The sequence below is a fragment of the Rhinopithecus roxellana genome, chromosome 5 (assembly GCF_007565055.1).
Source record: "Rhinopithecus roxellana isolate Shanxi Qingling chromosome 5, ASM756505v1, whole genome shotgun sequence".
NCBI classification, from domain to species: domain Eukaryota; kingdom Metazoa; phylum Chordata; class Mammalia; order Primates; family Cercopithecidae; genus Rhinopithecus; species Rhinopithecus roxellana.
In genome coordinates, this window is record NC_044553.1 from 35,666,241 (window position 1) to 35,688,769 (window position 22,529).

General features: G+C 38.6%; 1 protein-coding gene across 1 annotated transcript in view; it reads right to left on the bottom strand.

The window, feature by feature from the left end:
• Positions 1-22,529, bottom strand: part of FBN1 (fibrillin 1) — a 240,478-nt gene that overhangs the window by 167,015 nt on the left and 50,934 nt on the right. The window contains exon 6 of the mRNA XM_010357811.2: positions 20,665-20,760. Coding sequence (XP_010356113.2) covers positions 20,665-20,760 — 96 coding nt within the window. The remainder of the gene's footprint in view (positions 1-20,664; positions 20,761-22,529) is intronic.

A 22,529-nucleotide genomic window follows, 5' to 3' on the forward strand; every position in this document is an offset into this window, starting at 1 on the left:
GCATGTTTTAAAAATATAACTCTTACTTGCCCATTCCAAAAAAAATATATATATATTAAGCACCTACTTTGTACAGGCACCATGTACAGATATATCTATATCCTAAACAGCTCTCATTCTTCTTCTCACTATAAAACCAGCCAATATAAATGCAATAAGCTAGAAAAGATTCCAAGAAATGTTAATAAAATGATTAGGAACATAGAAAAGATCAAGAGTATGCAGTGGCTTCCATGTGACATCAGATCAGGACAATCAGGAGGCTTCCATTTGGAAACTCAAGTATGACACAAAATAGCATCCAATTTTATGAAAGTCACTGTTGTTTTGTTCATTTAATTTTGAATGTCAATTTAAAAGAACCAATATTGACTCCATCACATATAAAGATATTAATACTAAAATTCTGAGGTTATGTTAGATGAAAATAACACAGAAACACCACTTTACTCAACAGTTAGGCATTCCTATAGGTGAGACATAAAAACCGGTTCCAGAAGGGAACATTTGCAGATTAGAGATAGGAAATAGTTCATGTGTGACACGAGGTATAAACTCAAGTAAATAACATGAAAGACAGGAATATTCTTTCAGAGATAGCCCCTGCCCACAATCACAGATAACAAAATGAGGCTGAAAGAGCAATTGCTCTAGCATGGGCTTTAGAGTCTTGCAACTGCTTATTAAATGTTAAAGCCTCCACACTCCAAATAATACTCTGGCAGGGAAATTGTAAACCAGCTTTAGAGCTCCTCTTAATTCTTTATGTATTTACATATGTATATATTATGTATTTAGGGGGTACAAGCGCAGGTTTCTTACATGCATATATGCATAGTGGCAAACTCTGGTCTTTTAGTGTACCCATTATCTGAATTGTGAGCATTGTATCCAATAGGTAATTTTTCAACTTTCACCCTCCTCCTACCTTCTTACCTTTTGTAGTCTCCAATGTCCACTATTCCACTCTCTCTGTTCAAGTGTACCCACTGTTTAGCTCACACTTATAAGTGAAAACATGTAATATTTGGCTCTATCCAACCTCTGTGGAAACCAGTATGGAGATTTTTCAAAGAAGTAAAAATAAAACTACCATTCAATCCAACAATATCTACCCAAAGGAAGAGAAATCATTATATTAAAAAGACACCTGTACTCATATTTTTATCACAGCACTATTCACAATAGCAAAGATACAGAATCAACCTAAGGATTCATCAGTGGAGGGCTGGATTAAAAAAACATGAGATACATACACACACACACACACACACACACACACACACACACACCATGGAATACTACTCTGACATAAAAAAGAATAAAATCACGTCTTTTGCAGCATCATGGTTAGAACTGGAAAGCATTATCCTAAGTAAAAGAACAGAAAAAAAAAGTCCACTTACTTCTTAGCCTGGAGATATCAAGCTGGGAAGGGGCACGTAGGAAACTGGGAAACAGAAGAGCAAGAGGATGCAGACTCACATGGAGTAGTCTCACCTACTTGTCTGAAGTATTATGAAGTCTCAGTATTGTTGACTCAATGAACACAACAGAACACCTTGGAAAGCCAATGATTTTGAAATGATTCTCCATTTAACTTTCCTCTGACCTCCATCTGCTCCCATCATCTCCCTCCCTTCACAGTGAACTACGTGCAGTTTTCCTAACAAGGTTGTCTTCTTCTTCCAGGTCTTACCCTTTCTTCCAAGTCATTTCATTTTTCATCAACTCTTACATATTATTTTAGGTTCTACGAATCCGTCATTTTCCAATCCTTAATTCTCTATAAAAACATTGTCCTTGACCTCACAGCCTGATTAAACGTTTTTTTGCCCCTCTATACTCTGATCTCCCCTTGTGCATATGTCTAATAAAACATTATCACTCTGTACTGGGCTCCTTCATTTACCCATGGGTTGATCCCAACAGACCATAAGCTGGAGGGCAGGAAGCTTGTTTTATCGGTCTTTGTGCCTTGGCACATCCAGTGCTTGCTGGACGAATGAAGGGAAGGTCGGAGGGAGGGAGAGAGAGATGCAGGGAAGAGAGGGACTAAAATGAATTTCTGGTTTGAAATGACACCACTGATGCACTCGTTCATTCATTCATTCAACAATTTTTATCAAGAGCCTACTAAGTGTCACACACCACTCTAGTAGCTAAGGATATGATAAAGTGCAGGGCTTGGTGGGAGCAGTGGCAAACAATGTGTGCCCTCATGGAGTTTACTAACGTAATGGAAGAACTAGGTCAGAGAGGAAATATACTCTATGTTAGACTGAGCACGTGTTGTGGAGAACTATACAGCAGAGAAGGCAGGTAAGGGGTCCTGGGGAAGGGGGCTCTGTGAAAAACAAGCTATTGTGTTTCCCATTCAATGCCTCAGCACCAAATTTTATTATTTTTATTGCCCTCATATAAGGAATTCATGCTTTCCTGCGTTAGCATCCCTTCCAATAGCAATTCTTTTAGAACTCATAATTCTCAAGTCATTTTTTTAACCTCAGCCTTTTTTTCTGATGCCCAACATCAATTGGACTATAAATCTGTCATATACTACTACTCGTTTAGGTCTCTCCAAGTTATAACCCATGTGGTCCAGCCAAGATACAGAGATTCCCAAAAATGCTTTCATCACATCCCAGCTGGAATCTCTTAATTCATTATTTTCAGGTCTAGCCAGTACCTCCTGTGAGCACTTGGTGTACAGAAATAACTAGGTCACAATCGTGTCCTCCAGATTCTGAATCCCTAATTACAATTCCCCCATGATAAAGGCATCAGGGTACATATTTACATGAACCAAAGTTTTTCCTTTCTCAAGCCAAATAACATTTTCTCTTGTATAATTTGAGTCAGAAACTCAGTTCTCAAAATTAAAAAGTATTTCAGGTTTATAAACCACTGATTAATTCCAAGGGGGGGCATTCAAACATCTACCACCACTCTTTCCTGGCCTACTTAAATCACCCTTTTTTCCTCTCATTTGATCCATTGTAATATGCTCTGGCATTTTCACAATAAGAATGCGATCAGGAAACAGACAGACTGGCCTCTTAAATAAACAGAGCCTGTTATTTCTTGAATTAAGTGGTTCAAAGAATGCTCATTGCCCCTCCTTCTCTGAAGTTTCTTTAGTCAATGGCTTGTGATTACTCAGCAGTGTCATTTCTACTTTTATGTTTCATGTGTTGGTGACACTCCATAATGCATGAATTAATGTAAGTTAGGAAGTGAGCCAGTTAATACGGCATGATCATCCTATTTGCAACCCCTTCCTATGAGGTCTCAGGTGGCATATGCTGCTAAGATTAGTATATTTGTAACATATGTCTTGTTGTAAAGCAGTCTTCAGCCGGCACCACATGATTGATTTGTGCAGGCTAACAATTCAAAAAGAAATTAAGCTGTTACTATGTGCTTGTTACTAACGTAATATTTATCTTTATACCAACCAACCACCATGCAATCTACAAAAAAATTTTGAAGATTGGCACATGTATTTTTGGACAGAGAATGGGAGTAGGGAATTGAAAGTGATGCTACTGGTTCATGTATTTGAGAAGAAAATATATTTTAAAATCAAATCTTCTAAGGTTGGCAAGTAGCTCAAATTCATTTTTAGTTCATTCATTAAAAGGGAGAAATAGGAAAGAAAAATCAAATCTCCATGGGAAACAGCACAAAGTAGCTACATCCACATGGCTGTTCCCAAGCCTGTCCACAAGGATAATGACTGAACGCTATGGATGATAGTTTTGTTGGTACTAATGTTATTTTTTCAGGCTATGTGGCAACACTGTGAAGTGGATCCACCAGAAGTGTCTGTGGTTTGATGTATCCTTTGTTAATGTTCCACTCCTAGGCGTGTGCTCTCCAAAGCGCATCCTATGATTTATTTTGAAGTAAAAAATGTCAGCTGTAGAAATGCATCTCCCACTTGTTAAAGCTTGCAGACACTTTCAGTGATCGTATACCAAAGTGGTGAGCACAGCTTTGAAAGGAGGGCAGGCAGGGCAAAGGCAATGTGAGGCACAGAGATTTCACCAGGAGTACTGAATCTTGTTTGTATGTCATGATAAATCTCTGGATGTAGCAATTAGAGCAGAGAATAAGAAGTTTTTCCTTGTCTGCTTGCAATAGATCATTTCCTGACCCCCCCCAAAAAATAAATTCTTAAAAATTCCGTATTGACTTAATTTAGAAACAACTCTATCTATGAAGCAAAACAGTTACATAATTCCTGTTTGACCTACTGCTGAATTTTAGTAACGGCCATTATTTTCCTTCTTATATTACAATTTCATCTACTTACAGTTGAACATATAGCTCTGCTACCATCTCAGAAAAGCAGGGAAGGAAGAAAGTTGATATTTGCATTTTTTAGAAAGTCTCAACTCCCCAGAAGCTACCTTTCTGAAACCTATGGACATCTGGAATAGCTCAGGTCTCTGAAGAATAATGAGGAGAACATTTCTGGAAATCTTTTGACTGAGACGTGGACTTCTTTCACTAATCTATAAATCTTATCTCAGTCCACGTCACTCTGGAAAAGAACACTCTATGTCCCATCCCTTCACAAAGTGAAAAAGCCCCTGAGTTATAAATCAGGCTCTTCCAAGCATGTATGTCGTAAGAAGTACTCTTAATAATAAATCCCTCTTACATATTTAATCAAACCCATGCACACTTAGATTCAATTCATCTGAACTGTGGTGCGTGGTAGGGTCCACAGCTTTTTAGCAACCCAGTATGACTAAAAGAATTATTACTAGTATTAACTTCCTGAAGTTAACAAAGGAACCTATTAAAGAAATAATGAAGAAACAAGAGTCAGTGGAGAGCTACAAAACACAGTTTTGAAATTGAAGGGACAGAGTCAGACATTTCTGTTTCATTCTCTCTTTCTCTCTTACAGTTACTGAAGTTAGATAAAGCTTGAAATTTCCACCCTTCCTGGTACTTCTCAATCCAACCTCTTATTCTCATTTTCTTTTATTTCCTTGTTCAGTTTTTCCAGTTGCTCCTAAGCCAACAGACCCTCATACCTACCCACACCACGGCACTATCAAAGAACATACAGTCATCATGCATGCACTAGGACCATTCGTCCCTGACAGTCGGACAAGCATGACGTTTGTATTTCTTGGGGCAACTGAAAAACACCTTTTTAAAGTTGGTTGTTTCCTAGCACTATGAAACATGTGGTAGAGCCCCTGCCCTTTGGAGATCAAGCAATCAATCAGTCAGTCTCTTTCTCCACCTCTCCTCAGAAACTCTACATTATATCCCTCTGACATTAGCTTTTTAGGCTTTCTGGGATGCTTCAGACAAGTATTATCTACTGCTCCAAGTGCACTCGGTAACTGGCTTCGCCATATGACTTGGCAAGATAATGCTTAGTCTACAAATGGCAGATAACCCTACAGTCAAAAGACTGGGTCGTTCTGAGCACCCACAGGAAGGCATGGGAAAAAAAGAAACAACATCTACTTTAGACCATTCCAGTGATGCTAGACTATGCCAAAAGCCACACACCCAAATTTGAATTTCTTCTGAGAGCCAAACTTCCTTGTGACCAGATGTTTCTCAGGGGGAAAAAACTGATAGCACATTAATCCGTGTCACTTCAGGCTACCCAGAGTGATCCATTTTAATTATTTTCATTCTTATCTCCCTATTTTCAGCCACAGATTAGCTACAGTTACTATTCCATCCTATAGAGATAAACAAAAGCCAATTATAATTTCATAATCAAGTATAGCGAGCCAGAGGGGTAGGAAACTACCCACCAAAACAGAGACTAGAACTGCATGCACTTGTACAGTGGGGCAGACAAGAGCCAAACACCAACTCTGACACGACTTGAGCTTGCTGTCATTGAGTAACTGAGGCAGGGTGAGCTCAGAACATCATCACAGCAATGTACCAACAAATCATTTTCTACACCATCAACCCATGTCCTATTGCTAAAAGCGATCAGCTGTATATATGCCAGATCCATTCTTTAATTCAACAAGTATGTATTGAGCATCTGCTATGTGTCAGACATTTCCTAGCCACTGTGATTAGACAGTCAAAACTCCCTGTTCTCATGGGGCTCATGCTCTCAGAGGAGATAATTCTAAATTTCCAGTAGTTTTTATATGATAGAAACTGCAAATCTCCTGATATGTGCAGCAAGAAAACAAATAAGTCATAAAAGAAAACCAATTCTCAACTTTTCCTTGAATACACACTCCAAGATGCAATATGCCTGGTCTACTTTCACAGAAATTCCAACAGAAGGATGCCCTGGGCAGTGTGACACAGCAGCAGTTCATTCATTCACACATCCAGATTCTCCATGCCTGTGTGTTCTCAGGCTCCATTGGGACCAGATTGTCTTCTGATTCTATTCACAGCTCAATTTCAGCTAAGCTAAGTGTTTTCACCGCATAATATCCATTTACAATTAAGACAAGCTCTCCTCAACAAAATTAATTCTAAATATTGCCTAGTTCCCTTCAATTTAAAATTTTTAAAATTGACATAGTGACTAAGAGACACAGAGAACAGAAATAGCAAAGTGTCAGCAGTCTGACCGAAAATCAAAAAGGTGTGCAAAATGAGAGGAAAGAACAAAGATAGAGTTCAAATTAAAAGATAGTTAATAATAACAAAAGGTAATGCTAGCGACCACAGTGAGCTCTAAAAGCAAGCAAATACATGTTGGAGAATATAGATGCCCTGTAGTCTGGGCTGACTGAGAAGACAAGAAGTCTCATTCCTAGACACCTGCCTTAGAAGAGTCACAGAGGTTCCCCTTCAATCTCACTCTTGGGTATAAAATATGAAGGGTTGCCCCAAGGACTGACTAAGGTGGTATATGTTCATAAGTGCTGCATAAATGGAAGGGATCACATAAATTTGGCATCTCTGAGGTATTAACACTTCACAGAATACACCTGGCTCTACCTGACACTTGTGTTCACGGTTTTAAAGGTCGAGGGAAAAAACTATCGGCTAAAAAGTACAGATGGTAGATCAGTCATTTCTTTTTTGAATTACAGGAAATTCAAGAAATAAACTATGCCTGAAAACTACTCATGTTTTCATTTTTCCAGTCAACAAATACTTGCCGAGCTACTGCATGTCAGGCATTAGATGTAAAATGTTGAACAGAACAGAAACAGTCTCTCCTGTGTGGAGTAGAAAATTACTAATAAACTAGCAAAGACCCAGGTTTCATTCTTACACCATGCAGTGTGATTTCACCTATTGTGCACAGTAGGCCTCCAACAATATTTGCTGTTTAATTTTCAAGACCTATTAGATGCAGTAAGAATTTATTCTTCTAAAGCCCACAAAACCACACGTGGTATTAGAAAAATGACATGACCAAACAGTGTGTTGCTAGGTGGCTGTTGTTATTGTTCACGTAAACCATTACAAATGTATCCAGTGACTGACGTGGTGGCCACAACTTGTCCAAATAGCAAATGATTTATTGAAGCCAGGATTGCATGACATCCAAAGGCGTTCCCCAGGGACAAGACTGCAGCCATCCATTCGAAAGTATGCATTATCTCAAAATGTTTGACGCCTAAACAAACCATTTTTGTGGTGTACTTGCATTTTTTTGAACACTTGAGTTCCAGTTCATTAACGTTTCTGGGGGAAAGCTAGGGATCAGAGTCCCTACGGGAGCACAAGGATTAGAGGAAAAGCAATATAAGCAGCAAAAGACTCAAGATCCCTCTGACTTTGAAGGACATTGGAAACTTATAAGAAGCGCTCTCTCATCTTAACAAAGTCAGTATTCCAGATGCTCCTTCGGGAAGAATCTCATGGTCAGCCTGAGTCATCAGATTTCTAATATGCTATAGAAAAACGTACAGAGCTCCTACTCCCAGTGTGGGAGTCACAGCACCACTGCACACCTCTCAGTGTGCTGCCAGGCTTCCTACACATGCCCTTCTAACCACTGCTTCCATCTCCCCACTAGAATGTGACTCCAGAAGGTGGGATGCATGTGTTTCATTCATTATTATACATCTCCAGTCATTAGCATAGTGCCTGAGAAATACCCATGCATGATAGGTAAGCTGACATCTCCTCTCTTCGTCTTAGAACAATTTCTTTTCAGCTTAACATCACACCTTTTTATGGATAGATTTAACAAAACTGAACACTAACGAGGGCAGCTTGAAATCTGTGTGTTTAAAATACCCAAATGTTTTGGTTTTACTAACTTTAGTCCTCTGGGACTAACACTTTTAGTCCTTTGCAACAAAAGAAGAACGGCATGTGGTTCCATGAGTAAAAGCATGCCCCACTCCCATCCAACCTGAGCAGGCCATTATTTGTAGACTTAAGGTCTTAACAGCCACCTGGAAACTGAATATAAACTTTACAGAGGTGTTCAGTTTATTTTACTACCTGTGGGTAAGTGGATAAGTGTCTATCACCTCTCATTGATTTTAGAATGCCACATTTCTAAAATAGCTAAGTACCTCTTATATTTCATTATTGGCTTTTTCTGAATAGACAAGTTCATTTTCCCTTCTATACCTGTGCCTATGTCAGTAAAAGTAAGCGAATCTTTCAGTAACTTTTGGTTAGTCATTGGGAGAACAAATGCTTCCCAGCCACAGTCATCATTACATTTTATGGAAATGGTTTTCCCTTACCCCTTCATTCTCTCCTTTCTTTATTCCTATTTGCACTATTGTAGTTTTAGCCTTCGTTACCACTGCAACAGTTGAACGTGTAGTAAAGAAAAGTACATGGTTGATGTGCTTCTTTCTTGATGTTGATCTTTCTATATCCAGCTCAAGAATGTTGGGTTTCATCTGAATAGGGGATCCAAAAAACATACTTTTCAAGTAAAATAACAAAATTTCTAAGTGGAAAAAATGGTCACAATGAGGCCTCTAAGTTTAGGTGTAATTTCAGTGATATATGAAAATTTCATGATACTGTTAATGAAATGATACTTGTCAACCAAGATTACTCTCACTTTCATGTGAATTTTAAATAGCTAACATTTCTTATACACGTATTATGTGCCAGATCCTGTGCTAAGTACTTCGTGGATTATCTCACTTAATCTTCCCAACAATCATCCTAGACAAATACTATCATCACCCTCATTGTGTAGATTAGCAAACTGTGGCTGAGAGACATGCAGTAACTTGCTCAAGGGCACCAATCCAGCAGGTAGCAGGATTTATCCTCAGAGTGTGAGTTTGTGATCAGTTTTCTAGGAATGGCTAGGCAATTAGAAAAACACAACTCCTCCTAATTAGACATTTTAAATGAAAACATTAAAATGAGTGTCATGTGATACTGACAAGTTGGAATGAAGACTCCTTTGAGATACGATTTAGTTCTGAAAATAATTTCACTATCATTTTGTCTCATTCATAAAAAGTAAAGAATAACAACCCCAGGAGTCATGAGAACAGGAAAGTCCTGGGTACACTCCCACTTGGCTCCGTCAAGGGATGGGATGCCTTCTAGGCACTGCCTTTTGTTTAGTTTTGTGATAGCTTGTTCTGCTTGGCAATGTGGAGAACACTGTAGAAAGAAATGAGGCCTAAATAAGGTCTGAAAAGAAATAGCCGAATCCCACTCCAAATTATGCTCTCTGAAAAAAAATAAAATAAAGAATTTTTATGGTGTTTTAGCGTTATTTTCCTCCAAGGACAATGTGAATTCTATTACATACTACTTTCCACAGCCAGTTTCATATCATTAAGATACTGTGGATGCCTCTGCTTTTATCTTCACCACAGCAGAACAAGAAAGTTCCAAAATATTCTCCAGTTTTCAGTGACGTTTTCAAACGATTATATAAAGAATGAGTCAAAATTTACTTCTGGCTTCACTTTGGCCTTTTAACATTCACGAGTCTTAGTTTAAAGAATATATCATTGGAATCCCTAACAGAATATGATCATTTCCATTGGGACTTCAGGAAACACATGGTTCATGAAGAGCTAATGTATGTTTACAAAAACATTTTCAATTTGGATAAAAGGTGCCTCCACCCTGTAAGGCTTCTCTTTCAGCCTGGTTCAATGCCTACAATGATAAAGGTCAACAATGCCTCCTAGGAGAGGGCAGGCAAGAGGAAAAGGGCTCTCTAAGGACAGAGATAGAAAGGGGCCTATCTTATAAACTGAACCATTAGAACATTCTTTATTTCCTGAGAAAACAAATATCCCAATCTATTGTTTACTTATAAAGCTCTTCTGAAACAGGTCAGAGACAAAAGATATCACTGAGGGAATATGGTAGGAAAGTTGGAGAACTTTTTTTTTTCATGCTTTCACTTCCTACAATATTTCAGTTATAAATAACCACACTCATATTTCCATATAACATACACATAGATTTATAAATATTGTTGTCCAGAATTTCTTTTCTTAAAATGTTGGATTAAACAGATGTATTTAACATTTATACACTCCTCTCGTCGACTTCAAGAGCCCACAGTTAAATTAGGTGAATCAACAAATACTTAATAAATACCTACTCTCTTCACAGCTCTAAGCTTGGTAGTGAAATAGGAAGAAGTATCAGATCTAATTTTTGGCCTTTGACACCATAGTCTGAATGAGTGACTATATATAAACCTCCATTTTAGTAGTCCCCAAAGCAGATTAGCAAATTGTGTAATTCCCAGATGACAGGGCTGGTAAACCAAATTTACTTTTTAAAGAAAACACTGAAAGAATACCTATATAATTATTTCACATTTTAAAATTAATAGATGTTTCACTTAGTAAAGAAAATATTTTTAAGGAAACTTAAATATTGCAATTTGCTGATAAGGCTTCCTGAAGCCATGAAACAGAATTCTAGATGGTTTGATGCTGATAGAAGTATTTCAACACAAAAATCAATGAACGTACATGGAAAAAAAGTTTTTTGACAAGGTGAATATGCTCATTCTTTACCTCTTAGTAAATATTAAAAAATCATGAGTACATATCCCCAAAGGCAAGCATCAGTTTAAAATGTAATAAAATGCAAGAAAAACAAGAATTCATTGGAGGAATAAAAATGCTAAAATGTCTGATGTAATCCTTAAAGTGAACGGCAAAAACCAAAAATTGAATAGATTCACTGAGAAACTGAAAAGTGGGTGGGGTCCAGGAGGGCAGAGGTGGCCACATCAGCAAAGCTGCATAGAAACTGACAGCGCTGGTTGGGGTGGGGGCTTGTGGGCTAGCTTCCTATGGTCAGGAAATGATTGGCGAGAGAATGAGACTTAACTTGACCTTGAAAGAAAAGGATCTAACCAGTATAGAAAAAGGAGCTCTAGATCTAAGAATATCTCATACTCCTAGCTCTAGAAGTAGTACTCCCAGCGGCTGATAAGAACCGGGATGGCATGCATACTGACCACATCAAGCCATTAAAAACTAGGAAGTTATCGGTACTTAAAGGGATAGTTCAGCTTTCCTAGATGATTCTTTAAAGTATTTGAGAACCAAACCCCAAAGAATGAGTGTCTCATGCTGTGTTTAAATTTATGGTCAAATGAATCTTCTTAGAAACCCAAAAGGTGAATGATTAAATAATGAAGATCTTCCTCCAAAAACCTCTAGACATGTAGGCAAATATTTTTCTTTATAATGAGGATCATATGTGGATTCAAAACATCTATCTAGAATATGAAAATGTTGTCATGCAGATGTCAATGACTTTCAAAACGACTGTCAAAATAATAAGAATCCAGATCTTCAAGATGAAGACATTAAAGGTGTTAAGGGAAAATAAATTGGAAAGAAATTCTAAAATTCATGGGCTTGGAGATGCCGAGTTAAACTAAGTAAACACAGTTTCCTTCCTGGAGGACTCCCAAGAGCTAACACACCCGGTGCCTCCCCAAGAAGAAGACATGGGATCGAGTTTCCACAAATGATATTATCCATGGCAACTTCATTTCATGGAACCCCTCGTGGGACTGATGTTCTACAAAAAGTACTTTGGCACATCCTCAGGACCATGAAGCCCCATGCATTTGTCCAACATACGTTCATAAACTAAAAACAGCATAGACTCTCTAGAGACCATAACTACTGGGAACATAAACATTAAGGGTTCTCAAGTACTCTCAGTTGGGCATATAAAATTGGTAAGGGTTTCCTGAATGCCGTCTATAAGATTAAGTGAAATAGTTTCAGAAATAGACCAGTCTTCCCACTAATTTATACATACAAAGGGGCATTTTTTTTTAATCCCAATATCCTGCTTCAGACAGAAATTGTACAGAAGCACAGTTCAGTAGAATGGAAGGGCATCATGGAGAGGCTTGCAATAGACCCTCCCTTCTTTGGAATTATGTGAGGTGATGCTGTGCCTTTGCCTCTTCTCCCACAGAAGGGCTCCAGTACCATGAAAGCTGACATGGCAGGCTCCTCCCTTTTCCCCAGGTCCATTTGAGCCTCTAAATCTGGACTATCTCTTCCCTTTACCTGTAGTACTTTCCTTTATCTCCTCTGCCTAGCTAAATCCTGGCCCTGCTTGGTTATTTAACTATTTCCAATACAGTATGCATGTCTGTCTTTCCAAAAATTATTTTAAGGCCCTCATGACAAGAGCCATACACTTCTATCATCATGCCTAGCTTAGTGTCAAGGCTTTATTAAACATATGTTGTAGTTGTTACATCTAATTGACATGACTGAAAGAGACTGAGCTTTATCACTTATATTTGATCAAAATTCTACCAAGACAGAGAACCTGAGAAATTAGGATCAGCTCTGAGGCCCCCAGTACTTTTTTTTTAATGGTTTACTTTTCAAATGTCAATGCAGCCTCTCTTTGATTTCCTAAAATGCTGCTTTCTGAAGAGTTGGAGAAGCAGCAGGAGGAAGGAGAAGAAGGAAAACTGGAAATCTAATAGATACTTTGGGTAAAGTTTGGATGTGTATTACTGGAAGCAAAGTTCTAGAGTTGTGCTGTCCAAGATGGTAGCCACATGTGAATATTAGCTGGTCCAAACTGAGATGTGGTAGAATATATGCATTGGATTTCAAAGACTGAGAATGGAAAAGAGAATACAATATATCTCATAGATAATTTTTAATACCGAGTATTTATTGACATAAAATTTTTGGATATATTTGGTTAAATAAAATATATTAAAGTTAATTTCACCTGTTTCCTTTTACTTTTTCATGTGGCTACAAGAAAAGTTAAAATAATATATGTGGTTCACATTATATTTCTATTGTTCAGTGCTGTTCTACTGTTTGAACATCCAAGATTGAAAGTGGTTCAAATATTAAATGTGGGGCTAACAACTTACAAAAATTAGTTTTATCTTTTTAACAAATTCATAAGAGCTAAAAACTGAAGTTAAAAAAACTGTTTTTGAAGATGAAACCATGACACTAAATTTAAGAGTTGTATTAAATGATTAGCTTTGATAACACAACAGAATGTTACAATCAAAATTTCAATTGAAGCACCAAGGGAACAGATGCCACATTCTAAGTCAAGTGTGATACTTTGATGCATAATTTACAAAGTGGGTGATGATGACCTCTTAAACCTTTATCCATGTCAAGAGTATTGAAATGTCCAAAGTAGCAAGTGATGGGAAGCGGCTTACTCTGGAGAGGGTTGGGCTGTTACTAGCCCTTCCTGGGAAACTGGTGGAGGGCCACATTATGATGCCAAGTCATGACAGAGGCTTCAGGGAGACTCCTCAGACTGCATGATACCTATCCTCAGAAGTCTGGAGGACACTGTGGACTAGGGGCTGCCAAATGTCTGGAAACTGTCTGGCCAGATGCTTGGACAATGGTTCCAATGAGCATTTGCTAACGTGTCAATAGTTTGCACTCCAGCAATTTATCGCGGCAGAAAAAATGCATGAATGTTTTCTGCCAACAAGCTGTGGGCCACCAAAAAGAATGCTGATGTGGACTGAGCCTAGGTCCTTTCCCAGATGGCTCCTTGGAGCAGCCAAGAGAACTCAAGAGGCTGGAGGTACTACTGGATGCTCAGGGATTGAGGAAGAAAATATCAGCAACAGTCAACACAGATACCTCTGCCCCCATTAAGGGACCTGCAGGGGAGAAAGTCTAAAACAGACCAGATGATTTCATCTACTAGCAGGAGAAGAAGTAGCCTACACAGCGGGCCGAGAGGGACAATGAGTGGGAGACGAAAATCAAGCTGCTTTCTGGCTGCATCCCATCCCCCCTGCTTGTTCATAATACGCATGTGGAGCCTGTGAGGCAGGGGAGCAAGTGTGCCCTCAGTGCATACAGTTACAAAGCCACAAAATCGAATGTCTGTGTCAACAGATGCAATTCCTGGAACTATTCTAGGAAAATTTAGTTTATTCAGTGATCCACCAGCTGCCACAAATGTTGCAATACCACTGTAGATGCACAGTAACATTTAGGGCATTCTGCCCCTGCTATCTACACATTGTTACTTTCCATTGAAACTAAATACCAAAAGTGAGGTTCATAGAGGCCTTCAATATAGTTTAGTAGTGACAGTTTACTCCTTTTTGCTTTTGGAAAGAAGAAAGTATACATAGTTCACAGAGCTCTGCCTTCCAAAGGCACATGGAGAATGGGAGTTAGCCTGTGGCATTACCCTGGGAACTTTAGTGATAATCACCTACAATTTAAAATTATGTAAAATTAGTGTCAGAAATGTAGCTCTGTAAAACTTACTTCCACATAGAGAAAAAAAAAATAATGGATCTATATTTTATTAATACCTTCCTGAAAAACACCAGGAGAAAAAAAGCACAGGAAAATCAGCTCCTGATTCCATGAAGCTCTCTAAACAGGTCTTGAGATAAGGTAATGTTTTTACTCTCTTTTTCGAAGCAGGTGTTTCTAAAATGGACTATCTGATTATTATATATTTGGATAATTACATGTTAGTCCTTTCCATTCATTAGACACAGTATAGATGCTGCGTTTTTGGATTTACATGTGTTTACCAATTGCTTAATGCAATATTTTTGAAAGTCATTCAATAAAATCATTAGAAAGATACCTGTGCAAAATCATGTTTATATCATCAGAGAAACAAGGTGTGAAGATAAGTTTCTTAAATGTCAACTGCACGTACAAGAAGGAGGTGGAATTACAATCAACCTAGCTGTTGTTTGTTCTATTCTGTTTCATTATTGTGCAAACAAATACAAAAACCTTTTCTAGCTTCATTAAGACTGTAATTTCCTAGGAAGCAAGTACATGCATGAACAGCTAGTTCACTTTCAACTGTTCTGCTTCTCTAATGAACTAAGGATTATTTCTATCCTCTCATTTTTATTCTACTCCACTTTGGCCCCAATTGTTCCTTTTCCTTAAGACTACCAGTTCAACAATGCTTTCTCCTATACTTTATCTACTGACAGCCAGCATAACAGCCAGCAGACTTTAGTAAGTTGGCAGAAATCCAAGTATTGTCTTCACAGTTTAGACTTGGGTAGGAATTTAACACAGAACAAATGCACCAGGATTTAGAAGAGTCCGTGTGCATGCTCATATTCTGAGGATACATGATGAAGAGCTTCAGATGGAGAAATGAGAGAAAACTTCTTGCTATTTGCATGTATGCTTCCAAAAGACTTCATCCTCTGGCTCACATAAAGTTTGACATTAAAACATTAAACCAATTCCATGTGCTTTACGAACCACATGAGAAAATTATTTTTACTATTTTTTAAATCTAAGTCTGCTTTTGATCCCAAACAGCTAGAATGTGTGATCATCCACTGCAGTCACTAGAATTAACAGCAAATTATTGTAGGTTGTTTCTAAAAACTCAAATTGCCTCCTCAAAAGGAAAAAAAATCACACACTGGTTTGAATGTATGCTGATTCTGTAAAGGCAACTCCAAAAAAGGGTTCCAAACACATTTTGAGCAGTTGTAATATTACAAGAAAACTATATAACTTTCCATGATAACTGTACTAAATGACAATATTCAGTCCGTATGTCTACTTCCAGGCTTGTTAGTTCAGTCCTTCGGAGCACATTTATATGTCCTGTAAATGCACAGGAACCTCTCTCTTTCCAAGAGCAGATTCGTACATTGAAATCAATCAAATAGAGGAATATTCCAAAACCCTACATTTGAAACATTCAGGAATATGCAAGGATTCTTTCTTTTGGCTTTTCATCTTGACTTCCATTCTAAAATTCATAGTTCTAGGTTTCTTCTTACTACTCCTCAGAAAAGTCTTTAGAGCTACGAGTGGCCCCTTTCCAGTGAAGTCCAAGTACTACCCAGTACTTGGTTATGTGTACAGGCTTAGGAGCCAGAATGTCTAGGTTCAGGCCTTTATTTTACCACTTATAAGCTGTCCCTTCTTGGACAAGGCACTTGATCTCTCTTTGCCTCTGCTTATTCCTCTATAAAATGGGACTTCTTACAGGATTTTTCTCACAAAGTTGTTGCAAATCATCAAAGTGAAGTGCTTAGCACGCTGCCTTGCACACTGCAAGTACTCAGTACATGTCAGCTGTTCTTACGTCCAATGGCCTCTTTATGATTCTCATTCTCAGACCTTCGATGAGTCTAACAATTGCCAAGTTATTTCTTGAACTCGTTTTTGTTTCTTTGGCTCAGTGCTCTCCTGGTTCTCTTGCTGTGTCTCTTTGTCTCTCTTCTTCCCTAAGCCTATTCATCAACAACACTCCACCCCCATGTCCAAGTTCAGGTCTATCTCCATCATTCTTCTCTCTTTTGTCATGACCCTGAAAAGTCTCATCCATTCATATGATTCACTGTGTTTAATACAAGAGCATTTAACAAGATTTAAAATGTGCATTCTGAGGCAAGATGGCAAGAGAAAGTGATTCCACACAGTTTTTTTGTTAGCAGTAACTATGGCAATATACGACTAGCTTGTGTTGTCATTGCCAAAACAGGCACTGACCTCACTTCAATAATCTGATAACAAATGCTAACATACTGTACCACTGAGCTAAGACAGTGATTAAGTTCTACTAGTTGCTCAAGGTCCAAGCAGAGAGAAGGCAAAGGGTCGGAGTAGGAGGCAATAAGAAAACCACAAATGTGAACTTGCCAAAAAAAGTGAGAGGAAGAAAAATTTTAAAAACTTGGGGTTAAAAAAAAAAAAGAGATACAATCTTTGACAGAGAAAGCTGCAGGAGGTGGCAAATTTGAATGCTCACAAGGGCTAATACATAAGCTAAATGAATGAACTTGAGCAAGATGTGACAATAGGCAGTGGTGGGGACTACGACAAACTAGAAGATGTATTTAAAGGTATTCCTATTCAGCTTTTAAAAAGTAGACATCACAGGCCAAATAAGCCAAGTCTCTACTTTTTATCCTCTGGGTGTAGAGATACAATGGTAATGGCAATGGTAAAATATATCATTGCTACCTGCCCATTGGGGATGAGGCTGGCTAGCCAAGAATTTTTTTTAAACAAATTTATCTTAATGGCAAAAAGCTGCGAGTAAGACAAATTTGCTTTATAATCTTATTACACTGTTACATGACTGTTAGAATTCATAATTCAAGCATGGATCTGCTGCTTTTCTCCATCACAAACCAAAATACTATGTTCATGGATGATTAAGATTGACTTACTGGCTTAATGTGATACAAATCCTGCCAGTATGACCCCCAAAGGTGTATTTCACACTCATAGTGGGTCTCCGAGGTAGCTACTAATGTATAAAAGTTCCAAGATCTCCCAGGGACAAATATCTTTATCCTGAGAAGTACTTGTAACTGATATTCTAAATGTTCACTTACATGTGTGTTACATCACAATAAGAGGTTTTTGCTTTTGTTTTTATTGTCACTTATTTTTGATCAAAACATTCCTCCTTTTTGCATCCCTGTTGACTGAAAAATGACAGTCTTGTGGACCTGAAAGATCATTCTTCTGAAAGATGGGACCACATTCAATTAGGTATCCACACTGTGATCAGCTCTGTTTAGCATGAAACCAATATCCAGGACTGGTGGCAAACAGCAATTATTTCTAGGAGATACTTGTTCATATCTGATCATTATAGCTCCAGATGTTCTGATGCTATTAAATGAATCCAGTTCATCATCTATGGGTCATGTACTGTGCATCACACAGTAAGGCTAGAATTAAGATGATGAAACTAGTTTCTCCTGAAAACTTATGCTCTAGTGAACTGTTTTGATGCAATGTGGTAAATGCTATAAAAAGAGATGTGGAGACAGTACCAAGGGAAAATGTAGATGAAGGGAGAAAGTAGTAAAGGCCTCCCGGATGTTCATTTTGAAACATAAAACATCACATCCCAATTAAAACAGAATACAACCAACCTAGGTACTTATCCAGTAATAAGGACCACAATAAGGATAGCAACCCACCATCAGAAGTCACACTGAATACTTTCCCACACTTCAGGATGGATCTGTCCTGACTCGATACCAGATTTTTATTCATCACTCTTGAAATCACAAACATACATCTAAGTAAGAGGATCTACTGCCTCTAATTCTTCAAGGAGGTAAACAGATGACTTTCATAAGAGCAGCAAACAGTGAACTCTACAAACGGAAACAGAATTCTGGAATCAAAAAGACTCCCCTCTCCCATGTGCTGTGGGAAATGACGCCCATGTTTTCCTTCTCCCATTGAAGGTCTGGGACTGTACCCATGCATAAAACAGGCAGTGGGTAGAAGGCACTACCCTTCTACTACTAACGGGCAAGCCTGCCTTCTGCTCCCCAGTCTCCACTTTCACAAATGCCTGAAAATCTGCCACTGAGGGATGAATTTGATTTTGAAAATCACCACTGGGAAAAGTCTGTGGAGCCAACAGATATTTACACCTTAGTGCAGATTTCAGGATAGCCCTTTTTCCTGAAGGGGGGCAGTTGAAGACACCCCAAAAACTTGGAGAAACCTCTGAGTAACATGCCAGTTTTGATTAGTAGCTTAGTAATTGAACCCATTCAGGACATTTCTTAATCTTGGGCAAAGATCAAATCTTTGAAGAAATCACTGGGGAATGGTTCAATATTGTGCCCTTTATTGTAGACTGTGTTATCATCAATATCTGAACTATGAGCATCTTTGCAGCAAATCTTTAACCACTTTGTTAAAATGGTTACAGGTAAAATGTTACAGGTAAAATGCCCTGTAACTTCATCTTATTACTGATTTTTCTAAAACAAAGTAAGCCCAGCATTATCAACTGAGAAATTATTTTCACATACCACTCTTCAAACCACACATTAACAATTTTAATCTCCTACAACTTCATTGATTAAGTAGTAAGGCCACAGAATAATACTGCTTAGTAGAAATAGTTTTTAGTACTCTGGACCATTATAATTATTAGCAAATAAAAATACATCTGTGCAAGTTGTAAAGAGAAGCAGTTTAAAGAGGGACTCCTAAAGGATATCAACATGCAATGTAAAGGTCTATTATGCATCACACATCAATACCATGCAGTAGTCCTATTAATACCTATTAATAGAGATACAATGTAATTTACTTAGTAATCAAAGTAATCGACCTGGAGTTTCTTGCTCAAATAGGTATTACTGCATTATTAGCAAATAACTGAATTTAGATAGATTATAAAAATAGACAGAAAATAAACAATTTCTCACAAACCACTCTCTGCTCTTTGTTTTCCTCTATTATATGTTTTAAATGATATATTCAACATCTGCTACTGAATCTTTACTTTCCATCTTAGAATAAGAAGATGTCTGCACAACTTGGCTAAAAGTGATTATTGCAGTTTAAAAGTTCATGCAAATTTTCAATTACAGTTTTGTGTGACATAAACCTTCTAAACTTTCATTATAAAACTAGGGATGATGAGAAAAAAGTCTATAAATGTAGAGACACGATGATTGATGAGACCAAAATTCAGGGAAAAAACCTTAAGAATATTGCATATCCACATATATCTCAATATCGTACTTGCGTTTTTAGGTAGGCAAATCAGGTAGAATGTTCCTTTTAATTAAGAGCAGCAGTAAACATTAGACTTGAAGAGAAAAACACATATTCAAACTAAAGGTTTCTTATGTATGTGGGCTTGGGGACATCCTTGGACCTCTTTGTGCCTTGATCTTCTCACATGCAAAATTAACGATGATTCTACACAATGTAGTAGGCTGCAATGAGTACTGAATAAACCATCTACACAAAGCAGCTTCTCAGCAGACAGTTGAGTGTTGAATGCTGAGCTTGTACACCTCTACAGCCCCCAACAGGTCCAACAGATCTTCAGGTGTGCTTTTCATACTGAACTTCTCCCTTTCCATACACATGGTTGGTTTGAGATTACTTCTCTCATTCACTGGCATGATAAAGAGCTTAATCCCTACCCTTCCAGAAGAAAGTTCTCCCCTTTTTATCCTGATGCCAGCTGGTAATTATGTATATGCTCATAACTGAGTACCACCAAATCAGCAAATAACTGAATTTAGGTAAACTTGCACTGACAAACATCGCTGAATATCATGCGTAGATTCAGGGCCCCTGTCTTGTCATCCTAGGGACCTTCCCAATGACAATTCAGAAATTTCCTCAAAGCTCAGCAACACTCAGGAAGTAGCCATGCAGACCCAATGTCTGTGCAAATTAATAACAGCTTTAGGTACCAGCATGTCTTTATGCAAATGATTTTAAAAACCATTACCTCTTTCACACTGGGGTCCAGTAAATCCGTAAGTGCATGCACATCGATTCGGGGCCACACATCTTCCTCCATTGAGACAGCCACTTTCACAAACAGCTGTAAAATAAGGAGAGAGCTGAGATGCTTCACCTGAAAATAAATGCTAATGAAGTGACACTTGTGGTCCCCTGGAAGGACAACAATAAAATATCTAAAGTCATGCTGGTGTTTGTTTATTTTGAATGGTCACTGTACAGTTACAGATACTCAGATGTTCCTCAGTCACCTCTTAGGTAAAGCTGCCTGGAATAGATGAGTTTGTATCTATGTTAATGCTGATGGTCTCATTCCATGGAGCATCTGAGCAATGCTTTCAGTTCAACCTCGAAAACAGTGGTTTCAGGCCGGGCGCAGTGGCTCAAGCCTGTAATCCCAGCACTTTGGGAGGCCGAGGCGGGTGGATCACGAGGTCAGGAGATCAAGACCATCCTGGCTAACATGGTGAAACCCCATCTCTACTAAAAATACAAAAAACTAGCCAGGCGTGGTGGCGGGCGCCTGTAGTCCCAGCTACTCAGAGGCTGAGGCGGGAGAATGGCGTGAACCCGGGAGGCGGAGCTTGCAGTGAGCCGAGATCGCGCCACTGCACTCCAGCCTGGGTGACACAACAAGACTCCATCTCAAAAAAAAAAAAAAAAAAAAAAGAAAGAAAACAGTGGTTTCTAAGAGATGTCACTGGACGGGAACTGCGTGTTAGCAAAGACTCTTTCGCTTATGATTCATGTTTAATTTCAACAGGGCTCCCACAAGGGGAAATATCAACCCCTCTGATGTCACCCTTACAGAAATGTAGCATGTTCAACTGCACAATTAACTGCAAACAACAAAATACTAATCATGATCTTCAGTAATTTAAGTACCATAATGGAAATCCAATTGAGAGTTATAACAGAACCTGTGGAAACTATCGGTGCAGTAAGTCTAGAGATGCTTCAGGGCAGGATATTTCACTTGTTAGAAAAGACACTAAAATAAGAATTGAAAGTTCACGTGCTGAACAACTCCTCTTTGTACAATTTCCTGTAACTCGTGCATGCATGGGCTCTTTCTAAGCATCGTGGGTGGCAGGTTCTTCTCTGCCAAATATGCCAGTCACAACCACTCTTCAAAGCCCATCTGAAATCTCACTGCTACATGAGTCTCCCCCAAAACCTCCATTCAAATTCCTTGCTCCTTAAATATTTTCTATACATTTTGCCATACCTTACCCCTGTAGCAGTCATGAAGTTGAGCCACTCATACTTCCCCTTAAGAGAATCTCCTGTAAGGAATTTAGCTGGCAGACCACTTCCAGCTGCTGTGCCTTCATATCTGCTGCAGCGTTCTTGTCAAGGGCATGCTCACAGCCAATGACTGAACACAGCATTAGGATGCTAAAGCCTGGCTGTTTCCACCCATCATGGAACTCTTCGAAGGGCACTTTTTGCCCTGGCCTCTCCATCAGCCTGGCAAAGGCTTTTTTGGAGCTGCACTACAGGCTGAAGTTCCTTCTATGTAGTTGTCCTTCCTTCCCTCCCTCCTTGCACAGGATCAGACAGGCATCATGGTCTGAACACCATTCCCTCCTAATTCTGCTTCCTCTTTCCTTGAACACCATTCTCTCCTACTTCTGCTTCCTCTTTCCTTTATTCTTCACAGGCCTTTTCCCCAGTAAATCTCTTTTGTGTCTAATTCTGTCTTGATATTTTCTTGCCATAAGAGGACCTGAACTGACACAACCCTTTTTAACCAAAAATTATGGCAGGAGGCCATTGCTCATCATATAATCAGAGAGGTTTATGTAAGTCAATTGTCTTCTTTGCCTCTTGATTTACAGTCAGGGAGAA